Below are 26,243 nucleotides of genomic sequence, written 5' to 3' on the forward strand. Positions count from 1 at the left end.
ATTATCCTACATGGACTAGTCTCTTTTCTCTGCATTGGAAAGCTCAATATTGCCATACATCCTTTTGGTATGCATGTTAAAGAGACAATGCAAGCTGTTGGTATGAATGTTGACAACATTGCCTACATCAAACATAACAGCATTCCTCCATGGCAGGTTTGCACTCCATTCTGCAACCTCTCACTCTGTCAGCTACAGAAGTCTCATACTCCATCATTGGTCTACCTGCAATTGTTTAATGCACACAGAGCTGTCCATTCTGATTTCTTGCCCATCTATATTGATGGTTCAAGAACTGATACCTATGTTGGCTCTGCTGCTGTGTTTCCTGATATTATTATCTCCAACCAGAACCCACCTGATTACAGTAATTATACAGCAGAGTTGCATGCCATTTAGCTTGCACTTGTGCATATAAAAGAAAACTGCTATCAAAATTGTATAATTTATACAGACTCATTGAGCTCTTTACAGAATCCAAATCCAGTGCTGTATGAGGTGTTACACATACTTTAGATCAGCTCATACTTTCTCCACGTACTGCTTGACAGTACCATATACTGACTACAGACAGTTTATAAAATCAAAGCTAATTGCTCAATGGCAGTCATCATGACAGGAAGCACTGACAAACAAATGATATGACATTAAGCTTGAAATTAAGCATTGGCATTCTAGTCAACATATAAAGAGAAAAGAGGAAGTTGTTCTTGCTAGGCTCTGCATAGGCCAGTCATCTTACAGTCTTTTTTACTGAGGGCTGAACTCTCCCATGTGTGAAAAATGCAATACATATCTCACTATTTGTCATAGCGAGACATATTGTCTCGTGTAAAGTGTCAGCACTTTACACGAGAGAGAGAAATGAAATTTTTACTTATCTAGCCAGGCCATATACACTCAGGCAGATGTTATGAGACTCAGGCAGATTGAATGATATTTTTAACTTTCTACAAAACATTAATTTGTACAAACACATTTGACTGTAATTTTGTTTATATGTAGATACTATATTGCATAACTTAACTTTTGTACATACATGTTATTTACTAGTTTATTTTTGACTATTTATGTATTGCTGTAGCCGTTGACCTTATGTATTTGTGTAACCTTGTTGTAATTTTATTTATATATAGATACTGCATTGCTAAACTTAAATTTTATGCATGTTGTATAATAATTTCTTTTTGACTATTTATGTACTGCTGTAATAACATTTGCTGTAATTTTATTTCTATGTAGATACTGAATTTCTTGGCTTGGATTTTGTACATGCATTTTGCTTACTAGTTTGTACTGTTGAATATTTATGTACTGCTGTAACTTTTGCAGTAATTTTATTATTTCATTGTGAAATTTAATTTTTGTGCATGCATGTTGTTTACTGATTTCTGTTTAATTATATATGTACTTCTGTAACCTTTGTTGTAATTTTAGTCATATGTCTTATGTCTTAAGTTAGCTTAGTTTTCGTACATGCATGTATGCATGTCGTTTACAATTTTTCTTTGACTGTTTATGTATTGCTGTAACCTTCACTATGGTGCAGTATGACCTTTGCTGTTTTTGCACCAATAAACTAAAAACCAACCAACCAACCACCCGTGAAGGTACATGTCAGGTATTTGATGATGATGATGATGATGGCAACTTGTAGAGAAATTAACTACTCTCAGTATACAAAAAAGTAGATATTCATGCATAGGGATCCCAGATGTCCCGTAAAATACAGGATCATCCAGTTTTTGGCTAATGCATCCCGTTGTCCCGAGAAAACTCTTCGGGACAGCTTTTTGTCCTGTATTTTAGAGTTCAAGACTGAATAACAAAATCGATGAGTTACAATTTCTATTCTATTACAAACACCGCTCTCCGTCATTATAGGGAAGTGTAGAAGTGTTGTTATTTTCTCAAGGTGAGTGATGGCAATACTGCAACAATGATAAGTTCGTTAGAACTTATCATTGACTTAGCGACACTTATGACTGAGGGTCCCTCAATCATAAGTGTCCCGTATTTTTTTCCAATGTATCTGGGATCCCTATTCATGCACAAAGATTGGTGTACATACAATGGTATGACAGAGATGAAACCAAGAATATATACTAATCATACACGCATCTTCTACAATTCATCCAGAAATTCTTTAAAATATAGGATTGTGCTATTTTACTTTGTGAGTACTGCTAAGGCAGTTTTATCTGTCAAGAAAGACTGACTGAAGGTATCTTAAAGGGTCTGGCCACCTAATGATAAAAAGTTGCAATAAAGACAAAAACCAATCTGAATGGCAATCTTCTTAAATATACTATAACTGAGGGGAAAATATATGCTGATTAGAGGGGTGTACTTTCCATTGTAACAAATTCTCATGCTTCCTTTAATGTTTGCCTAAATTGAAGCTGCTAATTTTCTTGGTCCATTGTTGTCTTCATAGTCAAGCAGAAAGAGAATGCAAAGCAGCACAACATTCACAGGGCATATTCTACAAATATGAAGCAGACCACACATGTAGTTTGAAGAACATTACCGTGGAGAACAAATTTTTTTTTAATTATTTTATTTTTATGTTGACCCCACACATGAAAGTCACAAAACCTAAACCACTATAGTGCCATTGCGTGGGCAAGTGATTAAGGAGGAAAATATAGCCTGTTGGTATATTTCTTAAAGAGTGGGAGGTTGTACTCAGTGGGAAAAACAGTATGGGAGAGATTGTTCCAAAGAATGGAGGTGGATGGAATCAAGGAAGCTGATGAGAAGTTAGTTCAGTGTGTTCGAAGCTGGACAGTGTATGGGTGTTGGCTAGTGGTTGCTCTAGTTCTATGGTTAGAGTGGAATTGTAGCAACCAATTCAGAGGTAGCAATTCCCATGAAAGTAAAGTACCCATAGAAAGGCACCGCCACTGAAATATAGCACCTAAGATAAATTGACTGAAGGAAGTCTGTGAGGGAAGGATCTTGTGTATTAAGCAGATTGCCCTCTTCTCAATATCATCAAGAATTCTTAGAGAGAGAGAGCTTCGGTTTTTCATCCCAAATATGGGAACCTATCGAACAAGTAAAACATTTCAGCTACTTGGGCACAATTTTTAGTGAAGATGCCAAATGAAATATGAAAATAAACACCAGAATCAACAAAGCTGGTATGGTTAAGAAGTTAACTGAATAAATTTATATGGACTAAGAGATAAATTAGTAAAAACACTAAAGTAGCTGTATACAAGACAGTGTTCAAACCAATTTTAACTTATGGATCTGAGAGCTGGGTTAGAAATAAAACACTTGACTAAAGACTAGAGACCACAGATATGAGAGTCCTGAGAAAGATTAGGGCATGAGCAGATGATATCACTGGCAATATCATATTAAAAATGAGGATATGGGAAAGAACTTGACATTTTCAGCATCCAGGAATGCAAAAGGAAAGGTTAGATTAGCAAAATAAGTGTTCTTCGTCAGGTTAACAGGAAAAAAACCCAGAGGAAGATATAGGTGGATTGATACAGTAAAAAATGCCTCAGAAGACAGAAATATAACATCTGATAACGTTGGAGTTTTGACAGGTAACAGATTGATTTGGAGGAAAATTGTACATAAGAAGTTAGTGGTGATATACCGTATTTTCTGGTGTATAAGACGCACTTTTTTATCTTAAAAATGGGGTGCGTCTTATATAATGAAGGTAAAGATTGTTTCCTCTTTTCAAAGTAATACGCACTCCCTTTTATGTTCCAAGATCTTTGTAGGCGGTTAATGATGCAATCAAATTGATGCGTGACCTTCACGTGACTTCTAGTGCGTCATTGGCTAAGAACGGGGAGTCCCTATTCAAGTTTCATAATATCTTATCTGAGTAATCAGTTACCGATGTTTATCAGTATTGAGATATTTTGTGTTCAGTTTGATATTTCCCTGTAGATTTTAGTGACGGAAAAAAACAGGCGACATTCATATACTTCAAGTTACAAATTGCAGGTTGTAAAATATGCGGAAGAACACGGGAATAGGGAAGCTGAAAGACATTTTGGATCTCCGTCTACAGAAAAAACGATTAGAACTTGGAATGTCAGGAATTTGATGATGATGATGATTATTATGCTAATGTCTTTGAAACATTCTACAAAGCATGCATTACACGTATTACACAAGTTTAAAGTTATGTTCTTGTAGCATTGAAACCAAACATCCATGCAGTGAGATCATGAGACCTTGGTAGCCATGTATTCTCATACATGATAAGATACATCATTTTGTATGACAATAAAGTCTAGAACTTCCCTTTGTTGAAAAGTCAAGAAGGATGAACAGTGACATATAATATTGAACAATTACCTCATGTCCATAAAAACTCACTGAAGAGTTGAGATCACTAAAACAGTCTTGTATACTGTTGGCTAATTACCTTGCATGTTGGCAAATATCCTAAATTAGAGCTGTAAGCTGAATTGAATTTTTTCATTGCAAATTCAAAAAATTCAATCTTACATAAATGCATGAGAATGTCAATATATGATTAGTGATTTCACCCATCATCAATTATACAGATTAATGAAATGCACTTTTACAAGAACCCAGAAACACATAATGTGTAGTATCACATGTTGTATAATGTCATAAAAGCAATTATGTAAATTAATATCTGGTTAATGTTTTCTACTACACTGCATATTTATGCAAGCATATATTTTATTTTTTTTAAAAAAATTAATTATATGGATCATTTCTAAATCTAAATTGGCTCTAAGACAATCTTGAAATATACTGACAGCCTTACACAATTCATGTTTAGGATATCCACCATCTTCTACTGGTGCATCATTCATTACTGATGTTAATGTTGAAACAGTGAATTTTGGAGCTGATGCCTTCCTGAATCCTTCATAAATAGCTGAAAGGATTACCACATATGTTGTTTGTTTCTCAAGATTAGAAACAGTTTTGGATGTGACACTGGAAGCAAAGGACCATTCTTTTTCTTTGCCTAAATAAAAAAAAAAAAAGTAATGAATCTATCTTTCGTGTTTGGACATATGTAAATAATATAGAATATCATAAAGTATACTTTTTATCTAAAATTAGTACAGCACTAGGTGACTTAGAAAAGTACCTTGTGAATAAGAGAACTAAATAAACAGTCTGGAAAATCAACAACTAGCTCTGTAAAGGGTTTTGAAAGTGATTGAGCACCTACAAAAAATACAAACCCTTGTAATGAGCTGCTATAGCATTGCATTAGTTAAAAGGCACTAACTTTGGTCAAGTTAGTGCCTTTTAACTAATACTTTTTCATTTCAACTATTTAACAGTATTAACTCACATCAGAAGAACATGATAAATATTACAATGAAGGTCATCTACCATTAAGTGGTGGTAGATGACCTTCATCACTTAGTGTAACCACCTTACTTATTGGAGACCTGAAGTGATGAATGATATGTTTGGCCTCCAGAATAGAGGGGTTTCTGGTCTCTCCCCTCCCCCCCTCATTTCCTTCTCCATGCAGTGTGAGTGATACCGTTCAAAGGCATGCCAAACATACTCAGAACCTTCTTCATTTTGAAGGTACAGCAGTATAAATTGTGGTACTGTAGACCAGCTGCCAGACAGCACACAGGCCTGAACCTGTCAGTAACACATCAGGAGGCTTCCGATTCAGCTGGTGTATAATCCCTCCACAACATACTATACCAGGTTGTGCCTAGAAGAGAATCTGAGATATGTGGGGGATACTGTCAAGGCCACAACAGGAAAGGAATTGGTCACTCTGCATGAATGTCAAAGAATCTATCTCCTCTCACTCATGTACTTACTCTATCCTTTCATCAAATTCGTAATCAGTAATGAAACACACAACAAACAGTGATAGTATCACTGAAATTAAAATAAACTTCCTTCAAAAACCAATTTAAATGAAAAAGACAAATCAAACCAAATATACAAAAGAAGCTTAAAAAAAAAAATCTGTTTCACATCCACTTCACTAACATACGTGATGTACCCATCACTTACAAATATCTAGACCAGACAGACCTCCTCTTAACAGAAATGCAAACCGTAGCTACATCAACTACAGTCAGCTTTCACTTTCCAAATTAAGTGCTACATGATTCTTTTTGACTTTGTAAGATTAGAGATCAGAGAATGTCAAATTTAGTATCTTCTGGTTTCTCTGCCTATTTAGTAACATTCATCTGCTGTATTTACCACTCTCTCCAAATTCCAAAAACTATTCTTATCTTTTCACCTTCCTATCCCTGAAGCTTGACTTCCTACAATCCAGCCATCCAAATAGTGAAGTAATCTTTCTAGTGACTTCAATGTTCATAACTCCAATTGGTTTCCCTTTTCCAAACACCACAACCAAGCTAGATGAAGTTTTTGCTGTAAGTAATGGCCTAACACAAATCATGCATCTTACTTCATCAGCCATTTTCTGTCTACTTCTGGATGAAGGCCTCCCCCAATATCCTCCATTCAGTGCTATCTTGAGCTTTGCTATGCCATTGACTTCCAGCCGTCTTTTTAATGTCATCCTCCATCTCTTTTGGTCATCCTGTAGCTCTCTTTCCATCTATGGAATACTGTTCTGATATCAACTTTGTCCATTTTTGGGTGTTACTTCTTGCAATATGACATGCTCATTGTCATTTGGATCTTTTAACAGCTGTTATAATGTCTCTTGCTCTAGTCTGAGCTCCAACCCAAGTGTTGCACTTTCTATCCAGAATAATAATAATACCGAGTAATGATCTTTCCATTTTCCTCCAAATTCCTGATAATCCTCTCCAATTTCTCAATACCCTTGATCTTTTTTTAACCATAAATTAAAGATGCCAAAAATTATATTCTTAGTTTCATCCTTTATCCAAGTGCAAACAAACAAAGTTTGCACATGAAGTTTACTTCATGCAAACTTCGTTGCCTTACATTTGGTTAAAGGATAAAAGCAAGAGTATAATTTCTTGGCATCTTTAATTTATAGTATAACACCAAGTGAAAAATCTTTCAACTTTTTTAACCAGTTCTCCATCCAAAATATATACCCTCAAGGGCATACTTTAGTTAGTATGGGCATGGCAAACCTGAAGTACCAGATGCTGGACCATGCCTTACTTCATGTAATATACATCTGTTATATAATCAAAATATATACCCTCAAGGGCATACTTTAGTCAGTATTGGCATGGCAAACCTGAAGTACCAGATGCTGGACCATGCCTTACTTCATGTAATATACATCTGTTATATTATCTGTAGACTGGTCCCTCCCCTTTTCTCTTTCCTTCTTTCTTTTCTTCTTGTTCCCCCCCCCCAATGCTGACTAGGGGTGAACTATCCTATTTTGCTATTTCATTTCATCTTGTGCAGTGGACGTCTGCCTCATCTAGTAGGCAGAAGTCCCAACCCAACTGGTCAATGTGGGATGAATTGGGGGGGACAAAACTTCCCAGATACGTGGAAAGTGCCTCTGAAACCTACCACTTTTTTTCTTGCAGTGATTTCATTCCAAAATGCTAATATATTTGTGCCTTATAATACATCTCATGCGGCATCAGTTGTTGCGTAGATTAATCAGAGCCACGTTCAGGACTTAGACAGAGGGTCCTGTTTGAGAAGTATATTACAATCTCCAACAAAAATCAGTGATATTGTGAATAAGGAACCTACCTATCCCCTCTCGTCCATCCTAGGACGGGTTGAGTCCCCCTCCTAATGAGGGGTTACTGGCGTATTAATGCAGCTAGTTCGACACTCCTCTGCTGCATCCCCTAAGGGCAATATTCATGACTGTAATCCGTGTGTGTGTGTTCAAAGGACTGGTTTGCCTGCTTGCAGGATGAAAAATCCCAGATAAACTGGGGAGAAAAACCCTGCTGTCCATGCCCAAGACGGGCTAACTTGGCTATGGCTGAGGAAGATCATTGAGATCCTACATCGTCAATAGGAATCGAACCTAGGACACTCTCCAAAGGCATATGGTTGTGAAGCGCATAGCCACTAGGCTAACCGCACGGACGAATGAGGAACACAGAAGGTATAGGATTCGGTTGGTTTATAGTTTATTTGGCACAAAAACTACAAAGGTCATACTGTGCCATACTAAAGGTTACAACATTAGCATTTACAGAAAATTGTAAACAATATGTCTGTACAAGAATCTAGTTTCACAAAGCAGCATCTCTAGGTAAACAGAACTGCTGCAGAGGACACAGCAACACACAAGGTCAGAAGTTATTACAGTAGTGCAAAAATAGTTAACAATATAAGTTAATACATAATATAAAACACTAAGCCAAGGAATGCAGTATGTACATATATGTAAAATTATAATAGATGCCTTTATAACAGTACAAAAATAGGCAAAAAGGAAATATTATACAATATGCATGATGAAAATTAAATTTAGCAATGCAGTAGAAACAGAATTTAGAATACATATAAACAAAATTACTAGAAAGTACACAAATAGGTAAGATGTCCTACAGCACTACATGATTATTCGAAAAATAAAGTAGTAAATAAGATGCATACACAAAATACATGTTAAGTGATGCAGTATCTACATATCATATAAACAAATTTACTGCAGAGGTTTCAGCAGTACATAAATAGATAACTATAGGTTAACATATGTATATACAAAACAAGTCAAGGAAAGCAGTGTCTACATCTAGTAAGATTACAACAAACATTATTATACTAATACTTAAAGAGTCAGAAAGGAATTATTATACAGCATTGATGCATAAAATTTAAGTTTAGCATTATGGTATTTACATATTAACAAAATTACAGCAGGCTGATACAAATATACAAGATCAAGGCCCATGGTAATACATAATTGGTCAGATTTAACCTAATGAATAATATATATGTATAAAAGTTAAGTTAAGCAAAAAAAAAAAGTATTTACATATAAACAAATTTATGGTCAAATGTGTTTGTACAAATTAATTCTTTCTAAAAAATTAAAAACATCATGCAATTTGCCTGAGTCTGCTAGCATTTCCCTGAGTGTATATGGTTTGGTTAGATAGGTGAAAATTTCATTCCTCTCTCGTGTAAATTTTTGACAATCTACCAGAATATGATGAATAGTGAGATGTATGTTGCATTTTTCACATACAGCTCTCAGTAAATGAGAATGTGTAAGGTGACTGTGACCTATGCGGAGCCTAGCAAGGACAACCTCCTCCCTTCTCTTTGTACATTGACTAGAATGCCAGTGTTTAATTTCAGGTTTAATGTTATATAATTTGTATGTTGATGTTTCTTGCCATGTCAACTCCCACTGAGCAATTAGCTTTGATCTTATAAGTTGTCTGTAGTCTGTATATATATGGAACTGTCAAATAGTATGAGAAGGTATGGGCTGATTTAGCAGCCACCCACATCGGAATCATTTCCTTTGATTCCGATGTGGGTGGGAATCCAGCAGAACTGAACATTGAAATTAAGGATTTTCATTTTGTGAAGCAGGTGTAGCACTTCATAAAGTACTGGATGAGGATTATACGTAGGAGAGGAGATAGCCTGTAAAGAGCTCAACGAGTCTGTATAAATTATACACTTTTGGTAGCAGTTTTCTTTTATATGCACAAGTGCAAGCTGAATGACATGTAACTCTGCTGTATAATTACTGCAGTCTGGTGGGATCTGATTTGAGATAATAATGTCAGGAAACACAGCAGCACAGCCAACAGAGGTGTTAGTTCTTGAACCATCAGTATAGATGGGTAAGAAATCAGTGTGCTGCTCTGTGTGCATTAAACAATTGCAGGTAAATGGATGATGGGGGTATAAAATTTCTGTAGCTGACAAAGTGAGAGGTTACAGGATGGTGTGCAAACCTGCCATGGAGGAATGCTGTTATGTTTAGTGTAGCTAATGTTGTCAGCACATTTATACTAACAACTTGCACAGTTTCTTTAATACGCATACCAAAAGGATGTATAGCAGTTTGATGTGTGTGATATTGAGCTTCCCAATGCAGAGAGAAGATACTATTCCATGTAGGGTGATCTGGGAGAGATTTTATTTTTAGGGCATAATTAAGAGACAACTGTTTCCATCGAAGTGATAGAGCCGGTTCATTTGCTTCTACATAAAAAGACTTGGAGTGGGTGAGGTGGGAAAGGCACCAGTAGCTATCTGTATAATACCCTGATGATGGATGGAATCCAACCATTGTAGGTTACTCTGTCTTGCCGAACCATAGACTTGGGACCTATAATCCAGCTTTGCACGTATAAGTGCACGATAAAGATGGAGCAATGAAGCTCGATCGGCACCCCACCCAGTAGAAGATAGAGTGCAATGGAGGTTCAAAGTTCTTTTACACTTTTCTCTTAGTTGACGAATGTGTGCTAGAAATGTGAGTTTTCTGTCAAAAATGAGTTCCAAGAACTTGGTTTCTGTAGTTACTGAAATAACATCAGGTCCTATTCTTATTTCAGGATCTGGGTGATGAGTGTGTTTTCGACAGAAGTGTACACAGACACTTTTTTCTGTTGAAAACCTAAACCCATTATTAAGAGCCCACAGAGAGACATGATCAATTGCTTGCTGAAGTTGTCTTTCAATTACCCTCATGTTACGTGAGTGATGGTAAATTGTGAAGTCATCAACATATAGAGCATTGTTTACAGTTGGAGGAAGCTGTTCAATGATTGAGTTGATTTTAATAGCAAAAAGGGGGTTACACTTAAGACAGAGCCTTGGGGAACTTGATGATATGGTCGAGATAGCGTACTTCCCACTCTGACTTGGAAAGTTTGCCTGGACAGAAAGTTTTTAATAAATATAGAGAGGTGTTCTTTGAGACCTAGGTTATAGAGGTCTTTTAATATGCCATATCTTCAGGTTGTGTCATAAACTTTTTCCATGTCAAAAAAAAAATAGAGACAAGATGTTCTCACTTCAGAAATGCATCTCTTATACAAGTTTTTAACCGAACTAAATGGTCTAAAGTTGATCAATGTCTACGGAAACCACATTGTGTATTGGAAAGAAGACTGTTGCTTTCTAAATACCAGAGAAGTCTGGCATTAACCATTTTCTCTAGTATCTTACAAAAACAGCTGGTCAGAGCAATGGGTCGATAATTATTTGCTTGTGTTATATCTTTTCCTGGTTTTGGGATAGCAATGACAATCGACTTATGCCAAGAATTTGGAAACTCTTCCTCTGCAAGTATTCTATTGTATAATAAGAGAAGAAGATCCATAGAGGATGATGGTAGATGTTTTATCATTTCATAATGGATGTCATCAGGTCTACTGCACAAGGGTGAGATTGTAGGAGAGCTCCTTGACAAATGGCTGAAGAATGTTGGTAGAAAAATTAAGCCTTTATTTCTCTTCTGCTCTTTCAGTATTAAAAATTCTGGAGAATATGAAGCTGTTGCTAAGATTTTAGCAAAAGTTTCTCCCAAATTATCTGCAATAGTTTTGGGGATCAGCAAGAACACTTCCATTATAGTCTAAGGTGGATAAACAATGTGTACTATATCTGCCTTTCATTTTCCAGATTTTATCCCATACAATTTTTGAACTGGTCATTTGATTAATCGATGCAGTAAATTGGATCCATGATTGTTTTTGACTCTGAAGTCTTACAAAGCGTGCTTTGGCTCGAGCACGCTTGAAAGTTATTAAATTTGATGTGGTGGGGTATCTACGAAGTATGCTCCATGCTCTGTGTTGATCTTTTTTGGCTGCCTGACATTCTGGGTTCCACCAAGGCTTTAGATAGACTGGAAATCGAGATGATGTTTTGGAGATGGAGGTTGTTGCTGCCTGGACAATGCATTCTGTTATATATTTTACAGCTTCATTGATAGGTGTTTGACTGATGGCATCAGCATTAAATTTTGCAAGATGAGAGGAAAGTGTTCCAGTCAGCCTGGTCCATTTTCTATATAGGTATCCGTGTGGGTGAACATGGTTCCTGTGAAGACATTGTACAAAGAACAGGAAAGTGATCACTTCCATATATGTTCTCTTCAGCGTCCCACATGAGCAGTGGAAGAATGGAAGGGGAACAGATTGTAAGATCAATTGCAGAATATGAGCGGGTAGGCATATGGAAGAAAGTATTGAGTTTATTATTTAGAAGGGAAAGGTTATTATTATCAAGAATTTTTTCAATGATTTGACCTCGTCTATTAGTGTTGGCACTACCCCATAGAGTATTGTGACCATTAAAGTCACCCATCAAAAGTATGGGTTCAGGCAGTTGCGAGATAAGGTTATCAAGATCAATTTCATTTAAATCAGCATTTGGTGGTAAATAAATTGAACATGCTGTAATAAGGAATCCCACAGAGAAGCGAATTGCTACCGCTTCCAGAGAAGTATTAAGTTGGACCTGATGGAAAGGAGTATGACTGCCCACTAAGATAGTTACTCCTCCATGAGCAGGACTATCTCAGTTCTATCCTTACGTACAAGTGAAATTCCTAAAGGTACTGTCCTCATTGGGTCTTAAGTAAGTTTCCTGTAGACAGAAACAGAAAGGTTTGTGTTTCTGCAACAACATCTTGATATCGTCAATATTCTGGCAGATCCCACGACAGTTCCATTGTAAAAATTTTCCTATTGTTTTGATTTTATTGACGTCTGGTTTTCGAGAGGTTGAGGGCTTACCTTTGTCAGATTTATATTTATCCACTGTTTTAGGGAAGTATGGATGGCCAGTGTGCATCTCATCCTCTGGTAGAGTGTTCAAAACATCAAATGTGTTAGGGTCAGTTGGTATGCTTAGTTTGCTTTCAGTGGGTATCGAGGTATCCATTTTTTCTGTGCGAGTGTCTGGTGGTTTATCTTTGAGTGAAGTCTCCACCATAATTTTTTGACAGATGAGTTTTCATTGAATGGGACCATTTTTGAAGTTGTCTCTGGAGTAAGGCCATTGGTCTGTGATTAATGCGCTCAACAGAGAAGCACTTGCGATTGTCAAGTTCAGATATGGTGAAATTATCAAATGGTGGAATAGACATACATGTTTGAGTTGCTGTTGGCACTTTTTTAATTGTTACTTTTTCAGCATAAGAGGATCGTAGAACAGGTGTAATGGTGGCTAGCATTCTTTTTGCACCTGATATGTTATGTTTTGTTCTGTTTTAATTTTTTGTATCTCTTTTTCATCTTTCCATTTCTGACATGCACAAGAGTATGCTGGATGATCTCCCTGACAGTTGACACATTTAGCTTTTTTTTCACAGCAAGATTTATTTTCATGTTCTTTACTACCACATTGGGCACAGGTAGTAGAACCACGACAGGCAGTTTGGGCATGTCCATATCTTTGACATTTAAAGCATCTCAGCAGGTTAGGGATGTACATTCTAACAGGACAGCTGAGATACCCTGCTTTTAAAGATGTCGGAGGCCTAAGTGTATCAAAAGTAAGAATGATGTTCTTGGTTGAGACCAGGCGACCATCCCTGTGTATCAGGATGCGCCTCACACCCATCACTCCCTGATCTTTAAGCTCTGAACATATCTCCTCAGGAACCTCAAGGAGATCCCATTCTGATATCATATCACTCCTCTACTGGAATTGAGTGTTCTGTGAAGTGTTACTGCAATTTGTATTCCACCCATTGTCGTTGCTCTCAGTAGTTTCTCAGAATGTTGTTTGCACATTGTTTCCACAAGGATATCACCAGAAAGCAATTTCTTAACAGTTTTGGGAGGTCCTGCCAGTCCTTCTAAACCTTTTTTTGGATAAAGAAGGGTTACATTTTCCCAATTGGTTTTTCACCTGTTGCATGAATGATTAAAAAGGTTGGTACATTTATGTTAGTATCCGATATCTTTTGTTTCTTACTTCTGTTTCCATATGCTGTCTCTATATTATTAGTACTTGGTTGGGACTTTGTTAGGGTCCCTGAAACATGTGAGGATGAAGAATTCATATTGAAGGAATTTTTAATTCGGCGCCAGAGCTCCCCACCCATCACGGAGCAACATAACACCCATGGTTAAAGCCTGTTGAAATTTGTCCATGCTAACAGATTAGTTATTACCAATACCTGCTTCCAGAAACACCCATGATGGACCTATACTTGGATATCTAACATTGATAGGTCAAGGCACCAGATTGATTACATCCTGTCTATCTCCAGCAGTAGAAGACAGCCATCTCTGATGTGCATACTTGTCCTAGAGCAGATTGTGGTGTCCTAGCTTTTGACTACAATGACTAAGACTCTGAAAACTTCCAAGTCAGGCACATCTCACTAAATGTTAGAGTAATTCCTAGTGGATTCACAGAAGAAACATCAACTTGGATGGATTTATGGAGACTAATGAGCAGAACTCACCAGAAATGTTTTGAAAAGGAATAAAGGTGATAATACAGGATACAGCCAAGAAGAATCTCAAACCAATAAGAAGACAAAGAGACCCATGGATATCAGATTCAAAGATAACATGGTAACATGGAAACTAATCAAAAGAAGGCGGTTGGAAAAACAAAGAGACACAGGAACTGAAGAATATAAGAGATTACATAGAGAAATCAGAAGAGCCATCAAACAAGACATGGAAAAGTTTTATAATAATAAATGTGAAGAGATAGAGTTCCGGATGAGGTGGCACAATTATAAAAGGATCTTTTATTTAGTTCGTGACCTAAAGCACAAGTTTAAGCTCAAATTGAATGTCATCAAAGACAGGAATGGAGCATTACTAACAGAAGAATTGGAAATCAAAAACAGATGGAAAGAATACTGTGAGCAACTGTATAACAAAGTGGATAAAGAAAATTTGGAGGAGCCCTGTCACCAGGAAAATTCTGCTTTGGAACCTCCTTCAATTAAACATGAAGTTGAAAGAGCAATTAAGCAGCTAAACAGCAATAAGGCCCCAAGGTGCAGATAGAATTCCAGCAGTCTTAATTAAGGCCACAGGGGATGGGGGGGATAAGAGTGTTTCATAGATTGATTACAAGGATATGAGAGACAGGATCATGCCCTACAGACTGGAAGAAGTCGGTTTTCATACCACTACATAAGAAGCGAGATATGAAGGCTTGCAAGAATTATAGAACTATTAGTTTAATATCTTATGCAAGCAAAATTTATTGAATATCATGCTAAATAAGATTGATACCAAAGTTGAAGCAGAGATGCCTGAGGAACAAGCAGGTTTTAGAAAAGGTAAGGGAACCAGAGATCAGATCCTTTGCCTTAGAACAGATCACAGAAAAATTAAAAGAATTTAGACTCCCTCTAGTAACGTGTTTCTTAGACTACTCTAAAGCTTCTGACTGTATTCAGCATGTGAAACTGTGGGAAGTAATGAAAAGAATTGGTTTTCCTCAGCACACTATCAGGTTGATAGCCAACTTGTATAGTAAGCCACAACTTGTATAAGAAGCCACATTAAGAACAGGTGTTGGATTAACTGATTGGCTTCAGGTTGGAAAAGAAGTGAGGCAAGGATGCTTACTTTCTCCTCACTTTGGAAAGGATGGGAAGTAAGAATTAGGACAAATTCTTGATAAAGTTAACAAGATCAGTAATAACAGAGGACTTCAACTCAATCCTAGCAAGACAAAGATTATGGTTCTCAAAGGAAATACAAATAGGGAAGCTCTTGAGAAACAAGTGTACCTTCATGGAGAAAGAATTGAGGAAGTCAACAAGTTTGAGTACCTGGGATTCTTCACACTAATGATGGATCCCATAATGATTGCTGTTCAGATGTCAGAAGAAGATTAGGAATGGCTAAAACAACTGTCAGAGACTTGTCTAAAATCTGGAAGGATGGATCTATCTCCATGGTAGCAAAGATGAGGATTTTGAATGCAGGTGTTTTTCCAACAGCAACTTATGGATGTGAGACTTGGAACCTAAAGAAGTCAGATAAGAAAACGATAGCTGCTTTTGAGATGTGGTGTTACAGAAGGCTGTTGAGGATATCATATACTGAAAGGTGTGGCACATCACCAAATGAATGGATGTTAGAAAAGACCAATAGAACTTTAAGGCTCCTTAAGGATATTGACAATTGACAGAAGAAAGTTAAAATATTTTGGACACATTGAAAGAATGGAAGGAGGACTTCTCAGAACACTATTAGAAGGTAAAGTTTCTGGAAAAAGAGGAAGGGGGTAGACCAATGAGATGAATGGTGTGTATGGAGAGAATGATCTTCAGAGGTGAAACCTCCAGAAAAGCATACAACAGTACTACATGGCAAGGCCTAGTGTGGCACATCACCAAGCATCAGAATGACTATACGGCATCTGTGGATGCCCAGTGAACAGATGGATCTACCCATCCAATATCATGATGAGCTGAAATCCCCTCTCAGTAACTCAGATCACAATCTTGTACAAATTTATTCTCTCACAGAATGTCTTCCATCCAGCCACTCCCAACTTTGTGTCTTTCAGAACTACAAATAGTACCAATTTGGATAAACTTCAGAACTACTCATCTTTCCATGGTCAATCAACAGCACCTCTTAGCCTATATCACTCACCACTGGACATGTGTTATGGAAAGATTTGGAGAAATGGTACGGAGGCCTGCCCAGTAAATTACCACCCATTGGTCTCCCTGCTATTCTCTGTAATTGGGTCGCAAGCTTTCTCTATAATCATCACGCCATGGTAGATGGCTTCCCCTCTTCAAGCTTTGCCACCAATGCAGGAGTGCCTCAGGCTCTGTTTTATCACCTATTCTCTTTCTCCTATACATAAATGGCCTACTCTCAATCACAACTAATCCTATCTACTCTGATAATAGTACACTCCATTCATCCTATTTATTCAACAAACCATGTAGGCTCAAACATCATAAGCATTAAGATCTCCAATCAGTGGCAATTATATATTTGGTTTAATCCTTTATCCAAGTGTAAGCAAACAAAGTTTGTGCCTGAAGTATTTTCAGGACTGGGCAACTCGTGGCATAGGAGCCAAATTCTCATCACTTGCCTTAGTATCTCATAATGCAAAGCACATCTCCTTGCAGACATGCATAAGCTATGCACCAAGAGAAGGGTCACTACCCAGACCGGTTTCGACCTTTATTGAGGTCTCATCAGTGGGAGCCAGACCCAGAGGTGGTGATACTAAGGTGGAAGTAATGGAGAAGTCATATTTCCATATGCCAGTTGCCAAAAGGTGTCACACCTTATTATTAAAATATTCTGGATTAGAGATCAGTTGATGGAAATTTTTTCACTTGGCTATGCTCCCAATTATATACAGTTATCTCTTGCTTAAAGTGGTTTTGCTTAACGCGCCTTTAACCCTGCGGAGCTTGCAGCTGATCTGACAGATACATGCAAAATGTTTAATATAAATATTCTCACATAATTCAGTGTATAGCTTGGAGGTCATGAGTAGCTGTGCATTCATATGTTACGAATGATATTCCGCACTGTTTTTTGCTGTCAGTTTGCTTTAACACATTACCAACTGCCAAAACTTTTAGTTTCTATATATCCGGCATCAAACTCTTGTAGTTTCTATATTCGGCTATGAAATAATGTTGGATTCAATATTAACTTAATTGTACCATTATGTATTATATTTGCAGTGTTTTTTTCTTTATGTTTCATTGCTTGTTTGCCGAGGTCTGGGGAGTCATTTTGCTTTTTATCGTAGAATTTATGCCGATAAGAAAAAAGCACATCTGTTCAAGAAAAAACTGTTCAAACGACTCTTGACAACTTCTTTTGATAAAAAAAAAAAAATTGCAGTAAATAATGTAGTTACAAGTATTTATTAAACATTTACTTTGCATTAATTTTTTATCTTTTCTAAAAGAGTATATAAAACGAATTATTAATATAGTAATCAATCATGGACGAATTGTAATTTTTACCATTGATTATTAAATTTGATTAACGCGATTTTGATATACGCGGTAACATCGAGGGATTAATTAACCGCGTTAATCGAGGGAGACCTGTATTTGGTTTAATCCTTTATCCAAGTGTAAGCAAACAAAGTTTGCACCTTAAGTATTTTCAGAATTGGGGCAACTCGTGTGACACCTTTTGGCAACTGGCATATGGAAATATGATTTCTTCATTACTTCCACCTTAGTATTACCACTTCTGGGTCTGGCTTCTACTGATGAGACCTCAATAAAGGTTGAAACCAGTCTGAGTAGTGACCTTTGTTACTTATGCTTGTGTAACTTAAACCCTTCCCTTAACCTCCCTACCAGCTAGGACGTCTATAGACGTCCAACTAAATCTGGATAAGATTCAGCCCACCTGTTTAAAGAACCTGGATAAGAAGTGCAATTTGACTGTCATGGCCATTAGAAGGTGTGATAAACCCCCACGCTGAAGAGAACGTTTAATTGGATTATCTCCCATTCGTAGCTGCCTCTCAGTTGCCTATAACAAGAAATGGACTTTCTTGTTTCATGCTGGTGAACTGGATTTTAGTTATATATGATAGACTAAAAATTGAGAAATTATTTATATTTTTGTTTTCTCTTTTTATTGTACAATACAATTTTAATTTCTGGACAAAATAAAGGTTTTGCATAATTTCTTCACTTAAATATTGCCTTACCTTGGAGAACCAATTTAATTTTTTTTTTTTTGCGCTAATTTTTTTCTAATCGCTTACTAGACAAAAGATTTTTCTTTGTTCTCGAAGAAATTAATTCATGATAATTATTTGAAATATTCTTTTAAAAAAAGAAAAGAAAACCGGCTGCCGACGTTCCAGATTATATTAATTTTATTTTTGTACAAAACCATCGAAATCGAATAATACTTAACAGATTTCCTTTAGGACACGCTTGAGCAACTTTGCTTTATAGAGAATAACATGAAATTCTTTAATCATATTACTAAATTTTTTCTTCATGTTGTATAGTAATCTGTACTTTCACTTTCTTGGTTTCCTTGTATAATTGGTCATTACAAAATGAAATTAACAGTTATGATTTAAATTTATATTTTCTGCATAATTCAGATATTTTATTCTCCAATTTTTAAAGTAAGCGATACATTTGCTTATTTTTATCATTCAAAATATGTATATCAAATGTGAAATTTCATTTCCATATTTTTACAATAGAATTGAACTTTATTTCGCCTCTGATAGTTAACCCCCCGTTGCATTACTATCACACACCCGAAAACTGTTATGAAACATAGGTACAGTTTTTATTTAATTCCTTATTTTTCTCTAGTAATTGTTCCACATAACTTCAATTTTTTACTGAAACTATGTGGTGATTATTATAAATTAGCAAATTATAAATCAGACAATATACATATTTTTTTATATTACAGACTTATTTCCTGATTATTATAAATCAGGAAATTATGTGATATTCAGATATAGGTGAAATTAATATTTAAAATCACTGTCATCCTTCAAATACAATATCAGAATAAAGAAAGTGAAAAACACCCGAAGTTTCGAAATACATTTCGAAAGCCCGCTCTCGAAATGTATTGGTCTACAGACTGGATTCTGAACACGCCAATGTTTCGTGATGTTATGACTGAAAAACAATTCAGTCTCATCATGAAGTATTTGCATTTTAAGAATAATGAGGAATACGATCAGGCAACACATCCTTGCCCAGTCCTCGACAAAATTTATGATTTTCTGATGAAAATCCTTCAGAAATGTAGATCACTCTACATTCCTGAGAGAGACTTGATGAAAGACTTATGCCATTCAAAGACGGACTGAAATGTAAGCAGTATATTCCCAAAAAGAAAGCGAAGTATGGAGTAAAATTTTTTATGCTTTGCGAATCGGAGAGGATATCTTTGGGATTTAAAACCTTATACGGGAAAGCAAACTGTAATCGAGCACGATAAATATTCGGATATCCCCTTATCGATGCGTGCAGTAATGCAGTTACTAGACCCTTTACTGGGGAAAGGTTACTGCATTATAATGGATAATTACTATATATGTGTCCTGAACTCGCATTTGCTTTTACAGCATCTTACAGATAGTTATGGTACTGTAAATGCAAAAAGGCGAGATATGCCTCCAGATCTGGCTTCAGGAAAGCTATCGAAGGGGGAAATCCGAACTTATCAGCGAGGGAAAGTCTTTGCACTACGTTGGAAAGACAAAAAAAGATGTTTTTCTGCTATCTTCCCTGCACAATCCATCAACGGAATCCGTGGAGAAGCATGGTTTGAAGAAAGAAAAATCCATTGCTGTGTGTGCATACAACGACACTATGGGTTGAGTCGACAGGTGCGATCAGCAGCTATCATTCTACTCTGTAATGAGGAAACAGCATAAAAAATATTACAAAAAAGTGTTTGGACATGTTATTTGAATTTTGAAGTGTTTGGATTTTGTTATTTGGAACAGTTTCCTCCTGTACAAGAAAAAATGTCTGTCTACCATAACATATCTAGAATACAGAATAGAAATTGCGAAAGCATTGCTGCATGCACATGCACCTTCTTCGGCAAGCAGAAAAACAGGAAATCCTGCCAGACATCTGAGGTTGAACACTGCTAACTCCAACCATTATCCCGAAAATCTACCACCAACAGCTAATAAAAAAAAAAACCTGCACGCAAATATTATGTATGTAATAAAAAAAATATCAGAAAGGAAACAAAAATCTGGTGCCCTGAGTGTAAAACTGCTTTGTGTGTTTACCCTTGCTTCAAGGTGTTCCATGCTGTTCAAGAATTTTAAATTCTGAACAGTATGAAATAAAAAATGTTTGTTTTCAAGACCATCAAAACAGTCCTTTTCAGGACTACATATATTGATAGAGGGATACCCGAATGCACTGTTTCTTTTTCATCTTGAAGGCTAATTTTTAAGTTCTTTTTATGACACAGAGAAACTGGAAAAAGTATTCCAGGTAAAGTATTTCATCAAAACAATAAAAAATAATGAAATAAAACCTACCCTATATATATATAAAATGATAAGCCTTTTGATGTCATGTTTATCGAAACGTTTTGAAACTCAGGGGCTACCCTGAGTGTCGAGTCTTCAAAATTCGAGTCATCAGAATTCAGGGGCGGAACCCCCTTTCGAGTTATCACAATTGAAGGAGAACTGGTCTACCATACCAGAACACGGGGGGTTGGGCATAGCCCCCATAGTTAATAAATGAAATATATAAATAATAATGGGAACATTTTTTTTCATGTTCCCATTAAATAATAATGGGAACATTTCACCTTGCCAACACTCAACATTGATGTGATATGAGTTCCAAATTTCTTGTTTCGGAGATATATATATATATATATATATATTACAAAGTTTTGTAATAAAAATTTCAGCTACAATGAAGTTTGGCAGAATCAACAATATTATTACTACCTTATTTCTGTTTCTCGTGTGGGAGAAAAACGGTAAAATGTCACTCTTATAATTATATGAGATGTTATAATGGCAAAAATAGTAAGAAAAAAGTCATTTGCACTTTCTCTTCAAAACACAAAGAAAGAACATTGTAAATTCAGCCAGTGGAAAAGAAAATACTACATATTTTTCTCCTGTTATCTGATTTTTTTTTCTTGTAGTACAAAAAAAAAATCACTGCATATATCATGAAGTCTGCAGGAGGGAAAAAAATCTGGAAATTGGTTACATTATAACGAATAGAGAAATCATGTCAGAAAAATTATTCACGTAAGATTCTAATCTCAGCAGACATAACATTTTCTTCTAGATTAGATATCTAAAGTAACTGAACCTTTGCTACTATTTTACACTAAAATGAATGAGTATGTTCCCCAAGTGATTTACGTTTGTAACAGCTGTCTTGCGAACGATTTTTGAAATAAATTATCTGAAATATCCGCAGATTGATTACGTCTATACCCCCCCCCAAAAAAAAGAAGATTATGAAACGCATATGCACCTTTTTTTTGAAAATAATTCAAATCCTCTTTTTCAAGATAATTGTATGATTTTATTTCTAATTTTTGATAATAAAAGTGAAACTGATTATTATAAATTAAGCAATTATTTTGACATAAATAATGTATAAGGATGTAAACGAAATATCAGTATTTCTGTTAGGATATAGGTAATCAACAATCGAAAAGGAAACAAGACATTCTTGACATATTCTGCACTACAGCCTGAGGCACTTTAGTGTTCTCCCCTTTCTTCTCAATAGCACTGAGAGTAATAAGCCTTCAACTTTTCCTCCAGCTAAGAGGATATTACCAAGTATTTATAAGACGCAGATTATTTCAGAAATAGCTTCCAGCAGCAGAAGTAATATTTAGATTTATTTAAAGAAAAACAAACAAAAATAATACTACTGAACTTTCTTTTGTGTGGTATGCATTATAAACAATTTTGCATGGTGAAAATATAGCATATTATTTCTAAAATTTCACATAATTTCAGCGGACAGTAGAACAGCTGGTTTTAGATTGCAAATAAATAGAACAGAATTAGAAGCTTCACGGTACAATCTGATTGCCGTATATCTTTTGTCAAAATGGTAAAATGAAGTAATTGATTTTGAATGCTGTCTAGAAAAGCTTTCAAACCTGTATAGAAATTTAGAGTAGTTATGCAATTCAGTTCCAGGAGAGAATAAGGAGGGGGGGGGGAAGCATTAGAAAATCTTCAAAATGAGCAAAAATGTTAAATCATTCCATATATGATATTTTTCACATTATATTTTCAACATATCTACGAGGTTATGCACTAGATATTATCGTAATATGCATAATACAAATAAATAAATAAATGACGAAGGCGAAGAATCACTGCTAAAATATCATTGGATATAAATTTTTGATACCAAAAAGACACGATCGGAAACCGAGTAATGCAATTTAGCATTTTAACATTTTTTTTTTATTTTGTCTTTATGAATAACAAAAAATCGTTTCTAAATCTGAAATGTGATGATCCATATAATGCTATTTCGCTAGAAACGAAAGAAAAAGGACATATTTATTTCAAAAAATATTATTTAAAAATATAAATATTTGACATAATATTTTCAAAGCAAACATTTGAAAATTCTAAAATTCGAAAAAAATTATTCAATTATTATACGTAAAGTGAAAGAACAATCAGTGCAACTCTTCCGGTGCACTGATTTGTAGAATAAAATACACCAAATTTACTAGATCACTAAATGGATTCATTGCAAAAGCTGATCAGTGGTCATTTCAGGATTGATTTTTTTTGCATATGTGAAATTCGTTTCAATTTTTGGGAGGAGACAATAAATCATTTTAGAGGCAAGAAAGGTCAAATAACTTAGGAGAGTAAATGAAATTCTAAGCAACACAATAGACGTAAAGACAGGGGGAGGGGACACAAAGGTCACTCAGCAACAGTTAATCCACTAATGGCTATAGAATAGCCGTAATGAGATTAACGGCAGAGGAAGGTAATGGCATGATAAAAGGTAGAATGCCGACGAAGTTTTGATCCATGAAAAAAGCTAGGGAGTGTTGAATATTTCATCCACACCGGCTGGTTGGGAGGTTAATGCATAGCATTATACATGTCTGCAAGGAGATGTGCTTTGCATTATGGGATACTAATTCAAGTGATGAGAACTTATACCACCTTTGCCACAAGTTACCCCAATCTTGAAAATACTTCAGTGCAAACTTTGTTTGCTTACACTTGGATTAAGGATTAAACCAAATATATAATTGGTAGCATAGCCAAGTGAAAAAATTTCCATGAACTGCAACAAGTGCCTTAAACACTGATTCTCCATACCATCCTTCAATGAGACAAGGATAACCTGTCATCTTTGATGCCACCAAAATCAGCCATGCCTTTTCTCTCACAAAAGCAATCTCAGTTCACCAATCTTTACTCTCACTTATCACCAGACTAGATCAGACCTCCCACCTTGGACTGACATTTACCCCCCCCCAGCTTCTCCTGGCATAAATCCATCACATCAATAACATATCATGAAGAACAGAATGCAAATAGCCATAATTAACACAATAATAAACCATGGAAGACTTATATGCGATGTGTTTTATTTTATATAATTTTCACCCAAGTTTAAGGACATTGTGTTGACAATTTAAATTACACAAGCATAAGTAACAAAACAAAGACAACCATGTATGACAATGTGTCAGCTATGCATAAATGACAGAGAGAGGCACAGTCTCAAGTACTTTTCCAGTCCTAATGATAATTTTTTTAACAAATTTTAACACATATATATATTTTTTTAAAAAAATTAAATGACTAGAAACCGAGAAAAATGAAAACAAAGTTTATTAGTACAACTAGTTTCAGCTTGTATCAGCCTTCTTCAGGTGCACATTAAAAAATAAATAACCAGTAAAACATAGAGGAAATAACTGTAAACATCACAGAAAGTTAGTGTATATATTTCAACGTTGAAGTCTGAGCATTCAAAACTGTTCTCTTGTTGGCTTCATTGTTGAGCATATGCATACGTATAGCATCTCGCAAATGCCGCATTTGATCGTAGCACAATGACAGTCTGAAAGGTTGTAACTCAGGTTGTTGTTGTTGAGATGTAGGGGGGTTGAGAATGATTTCTTTTGATTCTATTATCTTCCTTTCTAATTCATCATGGCAATGGAAAATATTAGACTTGTCCCATAGGACTGTACGGCTAAAGTTTTCTTCATTAGAATTGGCCGAGAACAGAACATGACTAGACAAAGCACTGGCCCGCGTTCTCCTGTAACTGACGTCTCTCTTATGTTCATCAATGTGTAACTCGATCGATTTCTCGGTTTGGTCTAAGTAAGGTATATCACAGTAGCACCAAATCTGGTAAACACCGGGATATTTAAAGTTGTGATGTCTAGGTTTCGGACGGCTCACTAAGGATTTTTTGGAAGAGGAATAAATAAAGTTCTTATGTTGTATTTCCTAAGAACCTTGGCCAATTTGGGTGAGACAGAGCTTATGTATGGTATAGAAATATTACCTTTCACACTATTGGTCTCTTCGTTATGACGAGCGGGAGGATTTAATAGGAATTTTTCAATTGTTTTTTGTGAATAACCATTTAACTGAAAAGTAGACCTGAGAAAATTGAGTTCTTTATTAAGTTCTATCTCATCAAGAAGAGAGCGAGCACGATGTCCTAGTGTAGAAATGATTCCAAACTTTTGAGGAGGATAATGATGGGATTGACCGTGTAGATATCTGTTGGTGTGAGTAGCTTTTATGTAAATCGAGATTTTTAATTTCTCTGAGGAACAGGTCAGTCTGATGTCCAAAAAAGGAAAAGCACCATTAGCTTCAAACTCAGCCATAAATTTTATGTCCAGATGTTGATTATTTAGATGTTCTAGGAAGTTCAGTGGAGATTCATGGCCATGGCCGTGAATCTCTATTAAAGCCTACCACAATCTTTTTTCACTCGCCTCCAGATCCATAGGGATGAAGTAGTAGAGAGGATCTGGAGGCGAGTGAAAAAGATTGTGGTAGTCCCATGGAATGTTTCCTGTGGGAATAGACTGAAAGTCTTGGGCTTCAAAAACTAGCTGCTAGTCAAAAAAACAGGAGACATGATAGAAGCATATAAATTATTATAGAGATTTTATAGGATTGACACTTTCTTTCACTGTGCATTATTCCCGCTTCCTATACAGGGTCCACGTGTTACTTACTTACTTAGATGCGACTACTTGTTAGTACCACTCCCAACCGACCTGTCACCTACTCTGCCGCTGGGGGGATATATTTTTGGCTGTACAGGCGTTTGTTCACGAGGCCAGTTTGCCTGTTTGTGGGATGAAAAACGCCAGATAAACTGGCAGAAAAAAACCCTACTGCCAGTGCCCAAGACCGGCTAACTTGGCTATGGCTGAGGAAGATCCTTGAGCTCCTCACGTCGTTGACGGAAATCAAACCTAGGACACTCCTTCCCCAGGCATATGGTTGCGAAGTGCAAAGCCACAAGGCTAATGTGGACTTTATAGGATTGACACTGAAGACTTTTTTTTTTTGGTACAAGGGTATTAGGACTAGATTTTTTTGCCTTCATTCCATTAAACCATAATATGTGTATCATTCTTCTTCTTCCCCAGCTCCTGCATAAATTATCAATTATCAAATCTCCTACCATACCATACCAGAAACTGCACTACATACTCCCTATGATCTATTACCATCAAAAGAATCTTAAAATCAACTAAATATTTTCTGCTTGGAGGGTGGTGAAAAATTGTAGCTAAAATATTTTACTTGTTCTTTCATTCCATTGAGAATGGAATCAAGGTTTTTCTCATGTTTTACTATTCACTTCCCTATCTCTG

The 26,243-nt window shown here is 36.0% G+C and overlaps 1 protein-coding gene across 1 annotated transcript in view; it reads right to left on the minus strand.

Annotated features, from left to right (window-relative positions):
• LOC150104080 (uncharacterized) overlaps positions 1-6,433 on the minus strand; it is a 52,445-nt gene extending 46,012 nt beyond the window's left edge. Inside the window, exons 1-2 of the mRNA XM_090396393.1 lie at positions 6,277-6,433; positions 4,778-4,984 (exon numbers count right to left, since the gene is read on the minus strand). Of these exons, the coding sequence (XP_090252519.1) occupies positions 4,778-4,984; positions 6,277-6,433 (364 nt within the window). The remainder of the gene's footprint in view (positions 1-4,777; positions 4,985-6,276) is intronic.
• Positions 6,434-26,243: the final 19,810 nt, after the last annotated feature.

This window comes from Typopeltis vanoorti, chromosome 8 (genome assembly GCF_054136105.1).
Source record: "Typopeltis vanoorti isolate ZY-2024b chromosome 8, IOZ_Tvanoo_1.0, whole genome shotgun sequence".
In the NCBI taxonomy this organism is placed as follows: Eukaryota; Metazoa; Arthropoda; class Arachnida; order Uropygi; family Thelyphonidae; genus Typopeltis; species Typopeltis vanoorti.